The 19642-nt window shown below is 36.6% G+C and overlaps 1 protein-coding gene across 1 annotated transcript in view; it reads right to left on the reverse strand.

Annotated features, from left to right (window-relative positions):
• Positions 1–19642, reverse strand: part of LOC123241533 (glycerol-3-phosphate dehydrogenase [NAD(+)], cytoplasmic-like) — a 96177-nt gene that overhangs the window by 64147 nt on the left and 12388 nt on the right. The window contains exons 2-4 of the mRNA XM_044669157.1: positions 11624–11708; positions 11415–11571; positions 1589–1766 (exon numbers count right to left, since the gene is read on the reverse strand). Coding sequence (XP_044525092.1) covers positions 1589–1766; positions 11415–11571; positions 11624–11708 — 420 coding nt within the window. The remainder of the gene's footprint in view (positions 1–1588; positions 1767–11414; positions 11572–11623; positions 11709–19642) is intronic.

Below are 19642 nucleotides of genomic sequence, written 5' to 3' on the forward strand. Positions count from 1 at the left end.
CAGATCTGGTTTCTCTTAGGGCCTGTAGGGGCCTGCTTCTAGCAGGTCATTTATTTATTTTATTTCTAATTAAAAAAAACTTATTTACAATTTTTTTCCATGGTTACATGATTCACGTTCTTTCCCTCCCTCCTCCCAGAGCTGATGTGCAATTCCACTGGGTTTATGTATCATTGTTCAAAGCCTAGTTCCACATTATTAATATTTGCAATAGAATGATCATTTGAAGTCAAAACCCCCAATTATATACCCATTGAACCATGTGATCAATCATATGCTTTTCTTCTGCATTTCTACTCCCACAGTTCTTTCTCTGGATGTGGATAGCATTCTTTCTCCTAGGACCCTCTGGATTGTCCTGGATCATTGCATTGCTGCTAGTAGAGAAGTCCATTACAATTTGATTGTGCCACAGTAGTTTCAGTTTCTGTGTACAAGGTTCTCCTGATTCTGCTCTTTTCACTCTGCATCAATTTCTGGAGGTCTTTCCAGTTCACTTGGAATTCCTCCAGTTCATAATTCCTTTCAGCATAATAGTATTCTATCACCATCAGTTTGTTCAGCCATTCCCCAAGCAATGGACACCCCTTCGTTTTCCAATTTTTTGTCACTACAAAAAGTGTAGCTAGAAATATTTTCATACATGTATTTTTCCTTATTATTTCTTTAGGGTACAAACCCAGCAGTGGTATTGCTGGATCAAAGGGCAGGCAGTCTTTTAAAGCCCTGTGGGCATAGTTCCAAATTGCCCTCCAGGAATGGTTGGATCAATTCACAACTCCACCAATTTTGCCACATCCTCTCCAAAATTTATTATTTTCCTTAATTGTCATATTGGCCAATCTGCTGGTATGAGGTGGAACATCAGGGTTGTTTTTATTTGCATTTCTCTAGTTATGAGATTTAGAACACTTTTCCATGTGTTTATTGATAGTTTTGATTTCCTTATCTGAAAACTGCCTATTCATGTCCCTTCACTATTTATCAATTGGGGAATGACTGGATTTTTTGTGCAATTGACTTAACTCCTTGTAAATTTGAGAAATTAGACCACTGTCAGAGGTTTTTGTTATAAAGATTTCCCCCCAATTTCTTGCTTCCCTTCTAATTTTGTTTGCATTGGTTTTGTTTGTATAACCCCTTTTTAATTTAATGTAATCAAAATTATTCATTTTATTCTCTGTAACATTCTCTGTTCTCTTGCTTGGTCTTAAGTTCTTTCCTTTCCCATAGATCTGACAGGTATATTATTCTATGTTCACCTAATTTACTTATAATTTCCCTCTTTATTTTTAAGCCATTTGCTTATTCTGAATTTATCTTGGTATAGGGTGTGAGATGTTGATCTAAACCTAATCTCTCCCAATTTTCTCCAATTTTCCCAAAAGTTTTTGTCAAATAGTAGATTCGTATTCCAAACACTAGGATCTTTGAGTTTATCATACACTATCTTGATGAGGTCATTTACCTCAAGTCTAGTCCACTGATCCTCCCTTCTGTCTCTTAGCCAGTACCATATTGTTTTGATGATCACCGCTTTATAGTACAGTTTAAGATCTGGTACTGTCTAGCAGGTCATTTAACTCACCACATTAGAAGTTAACTTTATTCCAGGCAGGTACTTCTTGTTTTCATGTTCCTCATTGATGATCTCTGACAGTTTTTTTCCATCAAATGTCTCTTCAAATACCCAGAGTATCACTTCATGGTCAAATGTTGTAGAATTCATGACATTTTTGCCAATTATTTTTGCAATGGCAGTTCCCCTTTCACAAGAAGAGAGGAAAAGAAAGGAAAGAGAATGAGTCTCATAGAATTAAAGGCTCTCCTAGAGGGGACAGAATGAGATAGTCAATGGCTATCTTTATTGTGGTTTAGATGTTCAGCTAAGAAAATAAAAAATCATCTAAGTCCCAACTCCTAGAAGTACCTTATATGCCAATATATATGGTTATATAGTATATATATATATATATATATATATATATACATATACATATATATATATATTTAATTATTTTTATTATTTTTTTAAATCCTTACCTGCCATCTTTGAATCAATTAGTTCTTGGTATTGGTTCCAAGCAAGAAGAATGTAAGGGCTAGGCAATGGGGGTTAAGTGACTTGACCAAAGTCACACAGTTAGGAAATTTATGAGGCCAGATTTAAATCCTAGACCTCTCATCCATAAGCCTGGTTTCTCAATCCATTAATCCACTTAATTACTCCTGACATTTCTTAAATGGAGGATGTTTTCTCACAGCCTAGTGAGAAAACATTTAGACTAGTGAAATGGCCTAATAATTTATCTCCCTCCCTGGAAGGTCTGGACATTCCAATTCTTCTGGGAAGCTAGGTGGTGCTGTGAATGGGCTTGGAATCAGAACTTAAACACTTTACCTTGCTATGTGACCCTGAGTAAATTACTTATTCTCAGTTTCCTCATCTGTAAAATAGGAATGATAGTACCTACCTCCAAGGGTAATGATGAAGACCAAATGAGAGAGTAATATTGTGAAGCTCTTAGAAGAGTAAATAGCACATAGTAAACACTAATTGTCATTCAGTCATTTTAGTCATATCTGACTCTTTGAGATCCCATAGGAGGGTTTTCTTGGCAAAGATATTGGAGTGATTTGCCATTTCCTTCTGTGAAGATGGGTGCGATTAACTCTACCCTGCTCATTTTTAGATTTAATCACAAAACTCTACCCTGCCCATTTTTAGATTTAATACACACCCCACTTATCTCCTCAAGTGGGGGGGGAGGTCTATGACCCATGTGTGCAATAGTGGGTGAGGAATCAGAATCCATTGACTGCCCTCTGGACAGTACTAAGCAAAACTTTATCTCTAATTGGTACTCGTAAAGTGGGAGGAAAGCTCAGGAAGTGACACAAAGAATGGTTTTTATAAATTGCAAGAGCCTCTGGTAAAAAGGGTCTCTTTTGACCTCTCTTGATCCTGGAGGAGCTCTGGCTGAGGACCATATTTGTGCTCATGAAAGAGTGGCAAAATAAGAGCAGGGTTACCCCGAAGAAGGCCTGGGTAAAGGAAGGCCTTCCATTCATCAGTCAGGAACACCAGCCAGCTTGCATGCTTTGTGTGATTGCTACTGCTCCTGTGAATATGTTTCCTGTTCCAATGGAATGACAGTGCCATGCAAAGGAAACTATAGCCATCAGACTTGAGAATGATGAAGTACAGCAGACAGGAGAAAGGATGCCTTAGCCCAGGTGTTTTTTTTTTTTAAACCCTTGTACTTCGGTGTATTGTCTCATAGGTGGGAGATTGGTAAGGGTGGGCAATGGGGGTCAAGTGACTTGCCCAGGGTCACACAGCTGGGAAGTGGCTGAGGCCGGGTTTGAGCCTAGGACCTCCTGTCTCTAGGCCTGACTCTCACTCCACTGAGCTACCCAGCTGCCCCTAGCCCAGGTGTTTTTAGTTAGCTTGCTACTAGGAGATCTAAAAGGAAGTTAAAATGTGTGGTTATCCAGATCAATGTAGAATTCCTGATCAATGTACAGTGCCTGACTATTTAAGAAACATACCACATGGATTTACAGGTTTGTTGAATTCATCCCAGAGAGCACTTTCCTAGATAACAGTTTAGATAATTTTCAGCACATGAAAGAATGCAGAGAGGGTAGTTGAATGGAGAGAGAACCAGGGCTGTAGGCAAGAGGTCCTAGGTTCAGATTTGACCTCAAATACTTCCTAGTTGTGTGACCCTAGTCAAGTTACCTAACCCAATTGCCTAGTCCTTACTGTTCTTCTGCCTTGGAATTGATAACCAGTATTGATTCTAAGACAGAAGGTAAGAGTTTAAAGAAGAAAATGAAAGAATGCAAAAAAGTATGGAAAAAAATAAAAGGTATGAAGGGGCAGGGAGAAAGCTGTGCCCAGGGTAAAATCTATAGCCTACTTAATAGTAGACAAAGGATTCATATGGGGTAAAGTCTTAAAATTGCGTATAGTCCCTGATTCAGGGACCCATTACCTAAATTTGAAATGTTGTGATCCTGTAATGTGGAAGAGTCTATCCCTAACTATATTCCTATAATTCCATCTAGGGAAATATTTCATAATGGATAATTTTATGTCTCCCATAGGATCTAGCACACTTTAATAACTAGGTTTAATAAATTAAAGTTTAATAAATGTCTGTTTAAGTGAGCAAATGAGTACAGCATGCTAGAGATTTAAGATGTCATTAGAAAGCATGTGAATCTAGAAGTGCTATATGCAATAGAGAAAAGGATATTCTGGTATCAAACATGTGCCTTTCTTTATATATTAAAAAAAGGCACTTGTAAAATGAGGATGGACCTGTCTGTACAAAAGTATTTATAGTGGTGCTTTTTGTGGTGGCAAAAAAATTGGAAACTGAGGATGTCCCTCAATTGGGGAATGGCTGAACAAATTGTGGTATATGATATTGATGGAATACTATTGTGCTATAAGAAATGATGAAATGGTTGATTTTTCTATAAGAACTGGAAAAACCTACATGAACTGATGTGGAGTGAAATAAGTAGAAACAGGAGAACATTATACACAGAAACTGAAACATTGTGGGGTGATCAAATGTAATAGACTTTGTTACTTATAAACAATGAGTTTGTGAGAAAACAAAAGTCCACATCAGTTACATGTCAAAGTCCTGGGCAAGTACAATTGTCTCCGTCTCTGCAAAAGACATATATTCATCAAAGATTCAAGGATTTCCAGGATTAGCAGTCCTTCCTTTCTCAATGTTTCCAGTTATGTGGGATGAGATTAAGTGTGTAATTCTCAGAGTAGTATTTGATTTGTAATCCCAATTTTCAAGATCCCACTTAGACTTAGCCTTAGAATAAAACTGCCCCCCACTGCCCATCAATCTTTCTTCCCTAGCTTTTCTGACCTATTTTCAAAACCTTGGGAAAAATTTATCTCAAAGTCTGGGAAGTATGCCAGCCAGCTCTAGGAAGAAGGGTAAGATAAACTGAAGGAGGAAAGAACAGGGGTTTTCAAATGTATCTTTACTGTCTCAGGCTGTAAATTGCTTGATAGTCATAGGGTTTTGGTCATGGGGGTTTTTTAGGGGTAAATAATGTTGAAAATCATACGCTCAAGATTGTGAATGTCATGACCCCCACCCTCTGTATGGGGTTGGACGAAAGGGAGGGAAGATCTTTCATCAATATTGTTATAAAAAGTCTATGCTCATAGAAAGAGACGTTTCTGTGCCAAGCTTGAGCACTAGGCTTGTGTGGGCAGTGTTCCATTTCCCCTCCCCCCTCCACTACCATCCCTACCCCCGCTTCCTTGTAGCAAATCTGCAATAAAACTGAATATGCCCGCATTCTATCTGGCCTCCTCTCTACTTATTTAGAGTGGTGATGAGATCCAGATCTTCACTCCACACAGATGGTTCCCTGACCTGGAAACCTGAACATTAGAAAATGCCTCAGTTTATCTATCTGAACAATAGGTGAATTAAGGCCTCCTAATTGCTTCTAAAAAACTCTGCAACAAAAGATCAGAGAGAGTGGCCAGTGGACAGCAAGGCAGATAGCTGAAGGCCAGCAGCAATCCAGATTCAAATGTATGTGAGTATCAATAGGAATCTTGATTAGGGAAGTGTAGTTGAATCCTCAGGCTAGGCTAAATTTCTAGGCAAAATTGAAAGGTTGTGGTTGATTCCTGAGATGTGACAAGGAGAACTGATGGGTGGAGAAAACTGTATATAAATGGGAGCCTGAGGGAGATTTCAGAGCTTTCTTCTTGGCTCTTATTTATTGGTAGGCTCTGCGCTCTTCATTCTTGGCAGATTTCTTGGTGGCTCTTCATGCTTGGTGGATTTTGGCGGTTTTGGCCTCATTGCCTGAAGGATCTCAGCAGTTTCTCAGCATCTTTGGCTCTTTGGATTTTGGCTTCCTGATCCAGACTTTGGATTCTGGTGAGATTCACATTTGGATTCCCATTCATGGTCTGGAAGCTCTAAGATTAGGACTTAGAGTATTTTAGCTAGGTGATATTTTCTACCTCCTTCCTATATTTCTCACTTAAATTTCTCTACCTTGCTGTAAATAAAGCTACTAACACAGTTTATAACTTTAACTTTTAGAAACAGTAACCACAACGATTCTTTATTATCTTTGTCAAACCAAATTTTTAATTATTGCACAGTTGGCAACCAATTTTAATTATTACAAGCTGTGGAAAAATTGACCACTTGAAAGAGAATAGTCCTAAACAACAGAGTGAGCAGAAGATTCTTTCTCACAGAGACTGAAGACTTCAAGGAGAGTCAGAAGCTTTTTGATGACTTCCACCCAGAACCACTGATAATCTTGAAAGTGGAAGATCAGGAGGTGGAGGTTGCTTTCATGATAGATGTGGACACCATTAGGTGTCCCTATTGTGATGCCCCTGAGGGCTAAGCCTTTCAAAGTGAGACTTATGGTGACTGAGGTAAAAAGAGAAAATTTTCCTATTCCCATCATCCAACCAATAAAAATGAAATATCAGCAAGAGAAAATATCAGAGCTGAAGAGGGCTTTTTATAGTCCAACTCAAGGATGTTGAAAAGTATGAGGCCATCTTGTTAGAGAAAGATAACATAGTTCTGACATCAGATTACTATTTGAGCCCTGAAATATTTCTGTGGGGAACTAGGAAGGAAAATCACAAAGATCAAAAGGAAACAGAGATGAAAGTGATAGATTACCAGACTAAAGTAAGCAAGAATTTTCAAGAGTTTCCTCTGCCTGGGGAAGTAAATTTATCTATAGATAAGTCTTCACATGTCTTAGATAGGAAAAGGAGAAATGGATATTCAATAGTTGATGGAGACAAGACTACTCTAGTGGATAGAGGTTGCCCTCCAGAGGCCTGGCTGACCCAAACCAGTGAAATATATGCATTCAACAAGGCTTTGAAGATGCTAGAATGATTTCTAGGCAAAGGGCAAGAATTAGTTTATGTGGAGTTACTAAATCAAGTCCTAAAGAAATTGCTAAGGCGATGGCGGGAGTCAGTCAAGCCACTGCTCAGACAAGACCAGAATTTTACTTGAGTTGTACCAAGATATGGACTTATCAAGAATATTGATTCTGAGAATGAGACTCATTTTATATCCAAGATGTTGCAAGGATTAGCAAGAACTTTAGATATTGACTGGGATTTGCATATCCCATGGTACTGTCCAGTACTCTCCTCCTTCCTTGGGGAAGGTGGAGAGAATGAATCAAGAACTTAGAAAACAATTTACCAAGTTGATAGTGGAAACTCAGTTACCCATGAAACAAATGTCTTCTTTTGGCCTAACTGAAGATAAGGACAAAACCTTGAGAGATAATAGGCTATCCTCCTATGCTGCTGAAGCCTAAAGATACAACTGTGTGAGAACTGCTGAATGAGGCTGTAGAGCTTCCTATTCCTGGGATCATTGATGGAGCATGCTTTCAAAGTTTATGTTAAGTATCTGTTTTCCTTGTCCTTTCTAACTTGTGAGTCTGTACGTCATGTGTGTGCACTGGATGGATTTTTCTTTTGGAAAGAGATCTCTTTGTGATTACTGGTTTGTTCCTTGCCTTTTGGCTCCTTCATTTTTCCAGAAAATGGGGGAGTTGATAGACCAGAGAATGTGTTTTAGAATAAAGCAACACTTCGGTGTAAATTTTTGGATCTTTTAAACTTTAAGATCATCTAAGTGAAAAATGAGCTTTGCCCTCTATTCTTTTTTTTTTTTTAAACCCTTGTACTTTGGTGTATTGTCTCATAGGTGGAAGATTGGTAAGGGTGGGCAATGGGGGTCAAGTGACTTGCCCAGGGTCACACAGCTGGGAAGTGGCTGAGGCCGGGTTTGAACCTAGGACCTCCTGTCTCTAGGCCTGACTCTCACTCCACTGAGCTACCCAGCTGCCCCCTGCCCTCTGTTCTTAATAGAAGACAAAGGCAGAAAAGATTTGTTCAACATTTTTCCTTTTCCCTTTTTGGCTGGCCACTGAATTGGAGGAAGAAAATTAGAACAAGAATAGGGAGATTTGAATCCCATGACTGGATTTTCTTAGATAGTGTTGATTTTTAAGATTAATATATATGTGGGTTTTGGAAAATGATTCTGAAATGTACTTGTGGAATTGAATGAAATGAATGTAAAGTGATTCAGTGCTGCTATATTAATTTAATGCTATGAGATTTATTAGTTTTCATTGAGATTTAAAATGAACAATGGTTAGAGATTTTGAATGTTTGAACATACTAAAATGTTTATTATTTGAGTCAACTGAAATTGGGAATGTAATGTTTTTCCTTAGTCAATGTAATTGATAACCAGCCTAATTATTAGCAGAAAAGGGTTATTGCTTTAAAGAAGCAGGTGAAAAGCAAACTCCTAAAATATGTGTTGGCTGTTTAATGAATATCAGAGTTCAATAAAATGAATGTGAAATGTATAAGAATTCAATACCAGCATATTAGAAGAAGATGTGATGCCATATTAAGAAGATTCTGTATGATCTAAAACTGGGGATTTACAAATGAGAATGTGAAAATGTTATTTTAATATATATGTACGGTTAAAATAAACAAGTGAAAACATAATAAACCCTGGGGAAGAAGAAGTTTTAAATTTGTAAATTTGAAATGGAACAGGTATAAAGAATTTTGGAATATTGCTACATGATTAATGAATTTGTTGTAACTGATTGGGACATATGAATTGTTACCAAAGTGTGTACCGCTTGTGCAAGAATAATTTCATGAGTTGAATGTAAACATGTTTAAATGCAATTTGTTAAAATGTAATTCTGTTGAACCACAAATTGTTTATGAATTTGTACTGTGGACTAAATCTATATCTGAGGTGAGTGGGATAAGACGATATGTAAAGATATGATATATAGATATAGTATGTAAATGATGCATGTAATTGATGAGAATAATAATAATCAGGGCTCTTCTGAGCCACTCATGGCAGGTAATAAAATAAAATACCTGGTGGAGGGTAAGTTTAGTGATGGCAGCAGTAAGTTGCAGTGGGGTAAAGAGTACTGTAGAATAAGAATATTAAAGACATAAGGTGAGGGAGACTTTAATTAGAATATGGAGCCTCTTTAAGAGAGCCAGAAGAGAGACACATTGTATGTACAAGCATGTAGGACCTGTGAAGTGGGGGAAGGGGAATAATGAACGCGATTCTACAGGCATTTAAAGGAAAAAAAGAGTGGATTGTTTAGAGAGTAGGAAGTTTAAGCAATTGACTATTTCATCTCCCCTCCCCCTCTTACCAAGAGGGAGGAGGGGTAAGCATTATTGGCTCTGAGTTTTCTCAGAGAGAAGTGAATGCATTGTAATAAGGATATTTTCAATTAGATTTATGATAGAGTAAGAAAAATCTTTTGAAGACCACTGTAGGCAACTAGATAAATTATGAAGAAGATAAAGAATTGGCATTTATTGTATAGAGACGTTAAAGAGAGGAACATTTTTATTTTTTAATATTATATTATCCTTTTTATTTTATTTTTTGGAAATTTTTATTTAATTAATTTAGAATATTTTTCCATGGTTACAAGATTCATGATCTTTCTCTTGCCTCCCATTCCCCTCCCATAGCCAATGCACAATTCCACTGGGTTTTACAGGTGTCATTGATCAAGATCTATTTCCATATTATTAATATTTGCACTAGAGTGATTGCTTAGAGTCTACATCCCCAGTCATATCTCCATGGACCCATGTGATCAGGCAGTTGGTTTTTCGAGAAGAACATTTTTAGAAAAACTTGAAGTAAGATTTTTAGAAGCCATTAAAGTGAGTAAGCAGAAAACTTGTTTGGAATTAAACCACTGAGAGAAAGTGAATTTTCTCTGAACTGTGATGAGTAGGATTTTTGCCAGTTAAAAGTATCAGGCTCTTGGAAATTTTAGTTAATATTACTGTGAGCTTGGAATTCAAGTATGGCTGTCTGATAATTGAATCATCATTAGAAGAAGGAGGTACTCAGAGGATAAGTGAAAGTCCTAAAACAGTCAGAAAGGCAGTCTTAGGCTCAACTTGGACAGACCCTTTCTGACTCTGACTCTAGTGATCTCTGAGTAAAACAACAGTTATGACCTGTACATGAAATCAGATAGTGTTGTTCATCATGTGTCCTCTCTTAATATGTAGACCTACAGGAATGAGTGAGAACAGTTAAGGATTGTTTCCCTGCCTTTTCTTTTGTGACAAATTCCAATGATCAGCATAGAATGCAAATTATGAAGTGAAAGTTTTCATTTTTCAAGAAAGTAGACTAGTAGTGGGAAGTTAGAACTGATTCAGTAATAGCTTTAGACAAATGAGATGATTGATAATCTGTAATTAAGATTCCATAGAAATAGGTAGAAGTAGTTATGAGAAAGAAATCTCCAGTTTTAGCTAAGAATGGAATCTAAACTTTAGGCTTAAAATGAGGGCTCAAGAATTTCTCTATCTCCTACAGAACCTGAGGTAGAAGGATTTATTTCACAAAATATTTGCTTTGCAAAAGAATTTTTGTTAGTAGAAGGATCCCCAGATATTCTGCAAACAACCTGGAGCAGAGGGAACAAAGTTTCCTGAGAAGACCTATCCCTGGCTGTCAGAAGATGACTTCTGAAGATGAAGATAAAGATGAAGAATGTCCAACTATGTTTAATCAATATTATTGTTATTGTTGCATATAGGGGAAATTGAGGCAGGTGAGAATTACATAACCTTGAAATTAAAAGAAGGGGGACTGTGTGGGATGAGATTAAGTGTGTAATTTTCAGAGTAGTATTTGGCTTATAACCCCAATTTTTGAGAACTCATTTAGATTTAGCCTTAGAATAAAACTACCACCCCACCTTCTACCAATAAATCTTTTCCTAGCTTTCTTGACCTGTTTTCAAAATCTTGAGAAAAGTTTATCTTAAAGTCTGGGAAGTATGATAGCTCTAGGAAGAAGGGCAAGATAAACCGAAAGAGGAAGGAACAGGGGTTTTCAAATGTGTCTTTCTAGTCCCTGGCTGAAAATCGCATGATAGTCACAGGATTTTGATCATGGGAGTTTTTAGGGGTACATAATGTTGAAAATCATGCACTCAAAATTGTGAATGTCATGGTCCCACCCTGTACAGAATTGGATGAGTTGGGGGATGAGGGGTGGAGGGGGAAAATCTTGTGTCAATATTGTTTTAAAAAGTTTATGCTTGTACATAGAGAGAGAGATTTTTGTCCTGAGCATTAAGCTTGTGTGGGAAGTATTTGGTTTCCCTTCCTCTCCACCCCATTCCCTGTAGTGAACCTGCAATAATAAAGCTGAATATGCCTGCATTCTTTCTGGCTTCCCTCTCTACTTATTTAGAGTGGTGAAGAGATCCAGATCTTCACTCCACACACAGTCAAGCCTAGTACTTACCAATTGCCAGAACCCACAATGCACACCTTCAACCCCCCGGAATGGCTTTTGGATATGCATGAAGGAACTTTCTTTGAAGAGCCACAAAGAGATGATAGCTGGCCATTGACATTCTGTCTAATTCTGATGGTTGTGGCAGTTAACTGTAACTCCGTGACTGAAAACCGAACAGCACCCAAAGCAGAGAAGAGAATTGGAAGGGCAGGTACAAAAGGGGGCTGATTCTTGATGTGTCCTGACAATCAGTGAGTTGCCTGTTTCTGCTTCCTTTTCCACCACTGCTGTGATAGCCCCCTGGAGATTGAAAGAATAGAGGAGAAACAAAATGAGTCCTTTTATATGTAAGGTACCCTTGGTGAAGGACGGGCAGGGAGGACTGGTTATATGCCAGTTTGTTTCTACGTGAGGTCTATAAACCACACTGGAATCTAGGTAGCAGAGTAGATAAAGCACCAGTCCTGGAGTTAGAAAGATCAGAATTCAAATATGGCCTTAGATGCTCACTAGCTATGTGACCCTGGGCAAGTCACTTAAAATTTAAACACTGAGAACAAGAACTCTTGGATGGAGCTAAGATGGCATAGTAGTATAGCAGGCAAAACTGGAACTGCTCTTAGAATCTTCTCAAACCAACCTTAAAATAGCTCCTCAAAGAGATTAGGTTTAGATCAACATCTCATACCCTACACCAAGATAAACTCAGAATGGGTGAATGATTGAATATAAAGAAGGAAACCATAAGTAAATTAGGTGAACACAGAATAGTATACCTGTCAGACCTTTGAGAAAGGAAAGATTTTAAGACCAAGCAAGAGTTAGAAAAAATTACAAAATGTAAAATAAATAATTTTGATTACATTAACTTAAAAAGTTTTTGTACAAACAAAACCAACGCAACCAAAATAGCTTCTCAAAATGAATATTGGAGTCACAGAACCAGAAAGGGGATGGAGTCATGTAACTCTCCTGCAGAAAACAATTTGAAATATAGGCACACAGGGTCTATTTCTCAGGTGAGAAGGGAAACTTCACATAGAGGAGTGTAAGCTGCCTACTTGCCCAACCCCCACCTACTGCACCAACTTCTAAACCTGGGCACAATGCAAGTTTGAGACCCTGGGACCAACAACAGAGTACCCCTTGAAGCCCCAAACCCTAGAACACAAGCTTATATAGTGTACAGTGAGGCTCCATGTCCCTGGCCCTTGGCCTGTTCAAGCCTGCAGTGAAACCCCTAGCCCCAGAGCAAAGTAACTTGCAGTGAGCCCAGTAAGCCATCAGCAGTTGGAGGTGGCTTTCAGAGCTCCCAGAGTTCACAGGCCATTATAACACTGTGGAAGAAATGAAGCTTGCAGAAACCAGAACTAGAGCTAGGAACTAGAGCAAGGAAAAATTGAAGTTTAAGAGAGTGCCCTCTGTACCCTAAGAACAGAACCTACCTTTAAAATGAAAGTAAAAATTAAAAAAAATTAGAAAAAGGCTGGGAAATTGAGCAAACAACAACAACAACAACAAAAGACCAAACCATAGAAAATTTTTATGTTGATAAAAAAGACCAAGACACAGACTCAGAAGGGGACAGTGAGATTAAAGCAGCCACATACAAAAGTTCAAAGAAAATTGGGAATTGGTCTCAGGTTCTGGAAGAGCTCAAAAAGGAATTAAATAATCAAATAAGAGAGGCAGAAGAAAAATGGGGAAAAGAAATGAAAATAATGCCAAAAACAAAACAAAACAAAAACAAACAAAAAAACCCTGAAAAAAGCAGAATTGGCCAAATGCAAAGAGGCACACAAATCGAGTGAAGAAAAGAGTTTCATTAAAAATAGAATTGACCAGATGGAAAAGGAAGTTTAAAGGCTCAAAAATAAAATCATTCTTTAAAAATTAGAATTGGGCAAAATAGGACTAACTTCTTCATGACATCAAAAAACAATAAAACAAAATCAAAAGGATGAAAAAAATAGAAAAAAATATGAACTATCTCATTGAAAATGCTAATAGATCCAGGAGAGACAATCTAAGAATTATTAGACTACCTGAAAATTGTGATTTAAAAAAAAGCATAGACATCATATTGCAAGAAGTTATCAAAAGAAAACTGCCCTGATATTCTTGAACAAGAGGGTAAAAATAGAAATTGAAAGAATTCACAGATCACCTACTACAATAAATCTCCAAATGACAATGCCCAGGAATATAATAGCCAAAGTTCAAGAGTTCCCAGGCCAAGAAAAACAAAAATTTAAGTCTCCAATTAAAGATGAAATTGGAAATCCTAAAATCAAAGGAGAAATTAATAAAATTGAAAGTAAAAGAACTCTTAAGCCAATAAATAGGACTAGAAGATGGTTTTATGGGAGAAAAAACCCAAATAAAATAGATAGGAAGCAGGAAGAGAATCAAATTACCAGTATCAAAAATGAAAAGGGCAAAGTCATCTCAAATGAAGAGGAAATTAAAGCAATCATTAAGAGCTATTTTTTCCAATTATATGACAATAAATTTGGCAATCTAGCTGAAATGAATATTAACAAAATACATTATTAACAAGTTATTATTTAATTTTAGCAATATCATCAATAATTTATTTAATTTGTTACTAATCATTAATGGCATTAATAATCGTGTTAATTGTTGATATTCACAAAAGTATGAATTGGCCAGATTAACAAAAGGAAATAAAATAAATTAAATAATACCATCTCAGAAAAAGAACTTGAGCAAGCTATCAATGAAGTCCCTAAGAAAAAATTCACAATTGAATTCTATCAAATAATTAAAGAGCAATTAATCCCAATACTATATAAACTATTTGGTAAAATAAGATAGGAGTCCTACCAAATTCTTTTTATGACACAAATATGGTGCTGATAGCTAAGCCAGGGAGTCCAAAAACAGAGAAAGAAGATTACAGACCAATTTCCTTAATGAATATTGATGTAAAAATTCTAAATGAAATACTAGCAAAGAGACTACAGCAATATATCACAAGGATTATTCACTCTGACCAGGTAAGATTTATATTACGCATGCAAGACTGGTTTAATATTAGGAAAACTATTAGCATAATTGACACATTGTTAATAACCAAACTAAAAGAAATCACATGATTGTTTTAATAGATGTAGAAAAATTAGATGACAAAATGTAACACTCATTCCTATTAAAAACACTAGAAATGGGACAGCTGGGTGGTTCAGTGGATTGAGAGCCACTCCCAGAGCCAGGAGAGTCCTGGGTTCAAATCTGACCTCAGACACTACCTAGCTGTGTCAAGTCACTTGACCCACATTGCCTGGCCTTTACCACTCTTCTGCCTTAGAACCAATACACAGTATTGATTCTAAGATGGAAGGTAAGGGTTTAAAAAAAAAAACAACACTAGAAAGAATGGAAATAAAAATAAATGGACCTTTCCTTAAAATAATAAATGGTATATCTAAAATCATCAGCAAATATCATTTGCAATGGGGATAAGTTAGAAGCATTCCTGTTAAGATCAGGAGTGAAGCAAAGGGTGCCCTGTTTATCAACATTATTATTTAATATTGTACTAGAAATATTAGCTTTAGCAATGAGAAGAAAAAGAAATTGGAGTTAAAGTAGGCAATGAGGAAAATAAACTATCGCTCTTTGCAGATGATATGATGGAATACTTAGAGAATCCTAGAAAAACAGCTAAAAAACTAGTTGAAATAATGAATACCTCTAGCAGAGTTGCAGGATACAAAATAAACCTATCATCATCAGCATTTCTATACATTTCCAAAAAAGTCTAGCAGCAAGAGTTAGAGAAATTTCATTTAAAATCACTCTAGACAGTGTAAAATAATTGGCAATCTTTTTGCCAAGACAAAAACAGGAATTACATAAACATAATTATAAAACACTTTTTCTCACAAATAAAGTTACATCTAAACAATTGGAAAAACATTAATTACTCATGAATAGGCTAACTTGATCTAATAAAAATGACAATTCTACCTAAATTAATTTACTTATTCAGTGCCATACCAATCAAACTACCAAAAAACTATGTAATAGAACTAGAAAAAATAACAAAATTCATCTGAAAGAACAAAGTATCAACAATATCAAGGGAAATAATGAAAAAAATATGAAGGATAATTACCTAACAGTACCAGATCTTAAATTGTATTATAAAGCAATAATCATCAAAACAATCTGGTACTGGCTAAGAAACAGAAGGGTGGGTCAATGGAATAGATTAGGGGTAAATGACCTTAGAAATCTAGTGTTTGATAAATCCAAAGATTCCAACTTTGGAGATAAGAACTCACTATTTGACAAAAACTACTGGGAAAATTGGAAAACAGTATGGCAAAAATAAAATATAGATCAATATTTCACACCCTCTACACCAAGATTTAGACTTAAAGGGTGATATAAGCAAATTGGGGGAACATAGAAAATTTTACGTGATGGATTTATGGAGAAGGGAAAAATTTATGATCAAACAAGAGATAGAGAGCATTACAAAATGTAAAATGAATTAATTTTGATTATATTATATTTAAAAGTTTTTGTACAAACAAAACCAATGTAACCAAGATTAGAAGGGAAATAAATAATGAACTGGAAAAATATTTTTATAACATATTTCTCTGATAAAGATCTCATTTCCCAAATATATAATGAATGAAAGTCAAATTTATAAGAATACAAGTCATTCCCCAACTGACAAATGGTCAAAAGATATGAAAAGGCAGTTTTCAGATGAAGAAATCAAAACTATTAATAATCATATGGGAAAATGTTCTAAATCCCTTTGGATTAGAGAAATTCAAATTAAAACAAGTCTGAGGTACCACCAAGTATGGCTAATATTGTCAGTAAAGGAAAATGATAAATGTTGAATTGGATGTGGTAAAATTGGGACACTAATGCATTGCTGGTAGAGTTGTGAACTGATCTAACCATTCTGGAGAGCAATGTGGAATTATGTCCAAAGGGCTATAAAACAATGTATTCCCTTTGACCCAATAATACCACTACTAGGTCTGTATCCAAAAGAGATTTTAAAAAATCAGAAAGAACCTACTTGTATAGCTGCTCTTTTTGTGACAGCAAAGAATTGGAAATTAAAGGGATGCCCATCAATTGGGGAATGGCTGAACAAATTGTGATGGAATACTATTGTGCTGTAAGGAATGAAGAACAGGATGATTGCGGACAGCAGCAAAGACCTTCATGAACTGATGCAGAATGAAATAAAGAGAACCAGGAAAAACTTGTACACAGTAATAGAAATATTGTTGAATGAACAACTGTGATTGACTTAGCTACTATCAGCATTACAATGATCCAGGAAAGTTCTACGGTATTTATTTATTTATTCATTTATTTATTTTTAAATACTTACCTTTGGTCTTGGAATCAATACTGTGCATTGGTTCCAAGGCAGAAGAGCAGTAAGGGCTAGGCAATGGGAGCTAAGTGACTTTTGCCCAGGGTCACACAGCTAGGAAGTATTTGAGGCCACATTTGAACCCAGGACCTCCCATCTCTAGGCCTGGCTCTCAATCCACTAAGCCACTTAGCTGCCCCAAACTCTAAGGCAGTGATGGGCAATCTTTTGAGCTTGGTGTGTCAAAATTCGCCAAAAAACTAAGCATAATTCAGGTGGTGTGTCACTTTGAGAAAAAACACCATAATTTCACAATATTTATAGTTTAATTAAGAAAAATGCATAATTTTAATATAACTATTTAATAAACCAAAATAGGTAAATTAATATAGGTAGAATTGTCATCTATAGTGCACAGAGTGTCTATACTACAACACAGCAAATGTTTCATCCTTGACATGCAGGCCCATACTTCTCTGTGTGTGACCCACGTGCGGCTGCATGTCATAGAAAATGGCTACATGTGTCAATACTGTCACGCGTGTCATAGGTTTGCCATCATTGCTTGAAGGTATTTATGACAAAGAATGCTATCCACCTCCAGAGAAAAGAATTGCTGGAGTTGGAATGCAGGTGAAAGCATATGACTTTTCTCTTGCTAATTTGGGTTTATATTTTGTGGTTTTGGTTTTATAAGATTACTCACTTACAAAAATGAACAATTAAAAAAATCTTCATTCTTTGGGATGGATACTCTGGCAGGTGAAGGGACAAGAGCAGGAACATAATAGAAAATGAAGATGATGAAAAAATGGTAAAAATACAATTTCAAAAAAAAAAAGCTTGGTATGTGTTGACAAAATCAGATCAAATAAACTCTCTTCTCATTCTGACTTCTTGCTCAGAGCCAGTTAATAGGTCTTTAAGAACACAGATAGACACTCTTACAAGAGCAGGTAGGGACTAGGATCTCCCAAGAAATTATAGGTGTAAATTTGGCCAAAGGAGACCAGTGAAGAGTCATCAGGAGGTACCATCAGTTTCTTAGTGGTGAAACTACTTAGAGCAGGGGTCGGCAATGTATGGTTCTCGAGCCATAGCTGGCTCTTTTGATGGCTAGATATGGCTCTTTCTGCAGGAGCCATAAAGTCAATTTTTTTCAGGTGCTGTTACAGGAACGCATACTGTGAGCACTGTACGGCTCTCACGAAATTACATTTTAAAAAATGTGGCGTTTATGGCTCTCGCGGCCAAAAAGGTTGCTGACCCCTGACTTAGAGGTTGGGTTTCAAACCAACCACAACATACTGGCAATTATGGAAGGGAAAAAGCCAACTCCTAGTACTCTGATGCAGATGAGATATCAAGAAGGTATAAACACATTTTGAATTGAGACCAAGTATTAATTTCCAAGAAATAAGTAATGAGCCAACTTGGACCTGACATGGGAACTGTCTTCCATAGCCAAGGTGGAAGGGGTAGTGTCCATATGACCACAGATTAATCCAGAAGAAGCCAGAATATAAGGGGAAAGGAATCATTGGATTCCAAAGTGCCCCAAATAAATGACGCTCCTAGCTACTTCTTGCTTTGGGGTTCTTGGTAAAGCCTGAAGAGTGATTATGCAAAGAGCTCTGGGACTGAATGAGACAGATCTAAAAAGGAGAAAACTTGAAGTTGAATTAATGTTCCTGACATCTGAAACTATGGCTGGGAGGAAGATACTGGAGAAACAGCAACCATTCAGGAAGAAGCCTTAAACTCAGAAAAACAACTCATCAGTAATCCTCTTCTTTTTATAGATAAGGAAGTTTCATAAGATGCAAATGCCTTACTCCAGGGCTCAACTTGCTTGGGTTTCTCAGTCTTGACAGTAATAATTCAGCATCTTTACTGAGAAAGATAGTCACATGTGGATACCTAAATTCAGATATGCTTTGCTATCTCTGATGATGAAAATATTAACTCTTGTGGCCAATAATTCACCCATTTCTCCAGGGTCCTCCCTGAGTCACTACATGCCCTGCCAGTAACAGTTTGAACCTTCTTGGAAGCAGGGGAAAACTAGTAGTAATAAACAGCTGTCCTCTTTGAGGCTTCCTACCCAAGCTGTCTGCTTTTCTTGGCCTTTGCAAAATAAAATCTCTCAATTAAACACAATCTGCTTAATTTAGTGCAAATAGGTATTATTAAAATGTAGTGGGGGAGGGGGAACAGACAAATATAGCCTAGAAAGAGAAATGTTGGCCGACATCACTCTAGAAGAACGAGAAGAAATATTCAGCCTCCTGGTGGGCGTTTATAGCCTTTTGCTTTCTCCTAATGGCTCTTGTTCCTATTCATTTGGGAATCAGTTAACTCGAGACTTTAGAAAAAAAGACTAATAAAGTCCATTCCAGTCACAATGAACAAAATTCTATTCCACAGCTCCTTTAAAATTCTATTAAGTGATGAAAACTTACTCCTTGGTCAATCTTTGAGAGTAACTCTAATCAATCCTGTGTTCAGTTAAAAAGTTCAGTTTAAAGGAAGAGAAGGAGAGTTTTCCAGGGTCTTCTGATCTTACTTCATCAGTCTCTATTCAATAATGAATCCTCTAGCATACTGAAATTCTTAATACACACTTCAAATCTCAGAAATAATTTTCAAACACTGGCCGTTTATAATAAAAAATAATCTCTAGGTGAAAGACAGCACATCAAAAAACCATAAAACTATTTTGATGATGTATAACATACATTTTGAATTTAAGCTCTAGTCTTCTGTCAGACTTTAATAAATATGCTCAATATGTCTATTACGAGCAAATGATCCCCAGTATTTAGTTATCTAGAACTAATATTAACTGCTCAAAGAT

Source organism: Gracilinanus agilis, chromosome 3 (genome assembly GCF_016433145.1).
Source record: "Gracilinanus agilis isolate LMUSP501 chromosome 3, AgileGrace, whole genome shotgun sequence".
Classification (NCBI taxonomy): Eukaryota; Metazoa; Chordata; class Mammalia; order Didelphimorphia; family Didelphidae; genus Gracilinanus; species Gracilinanus agilis.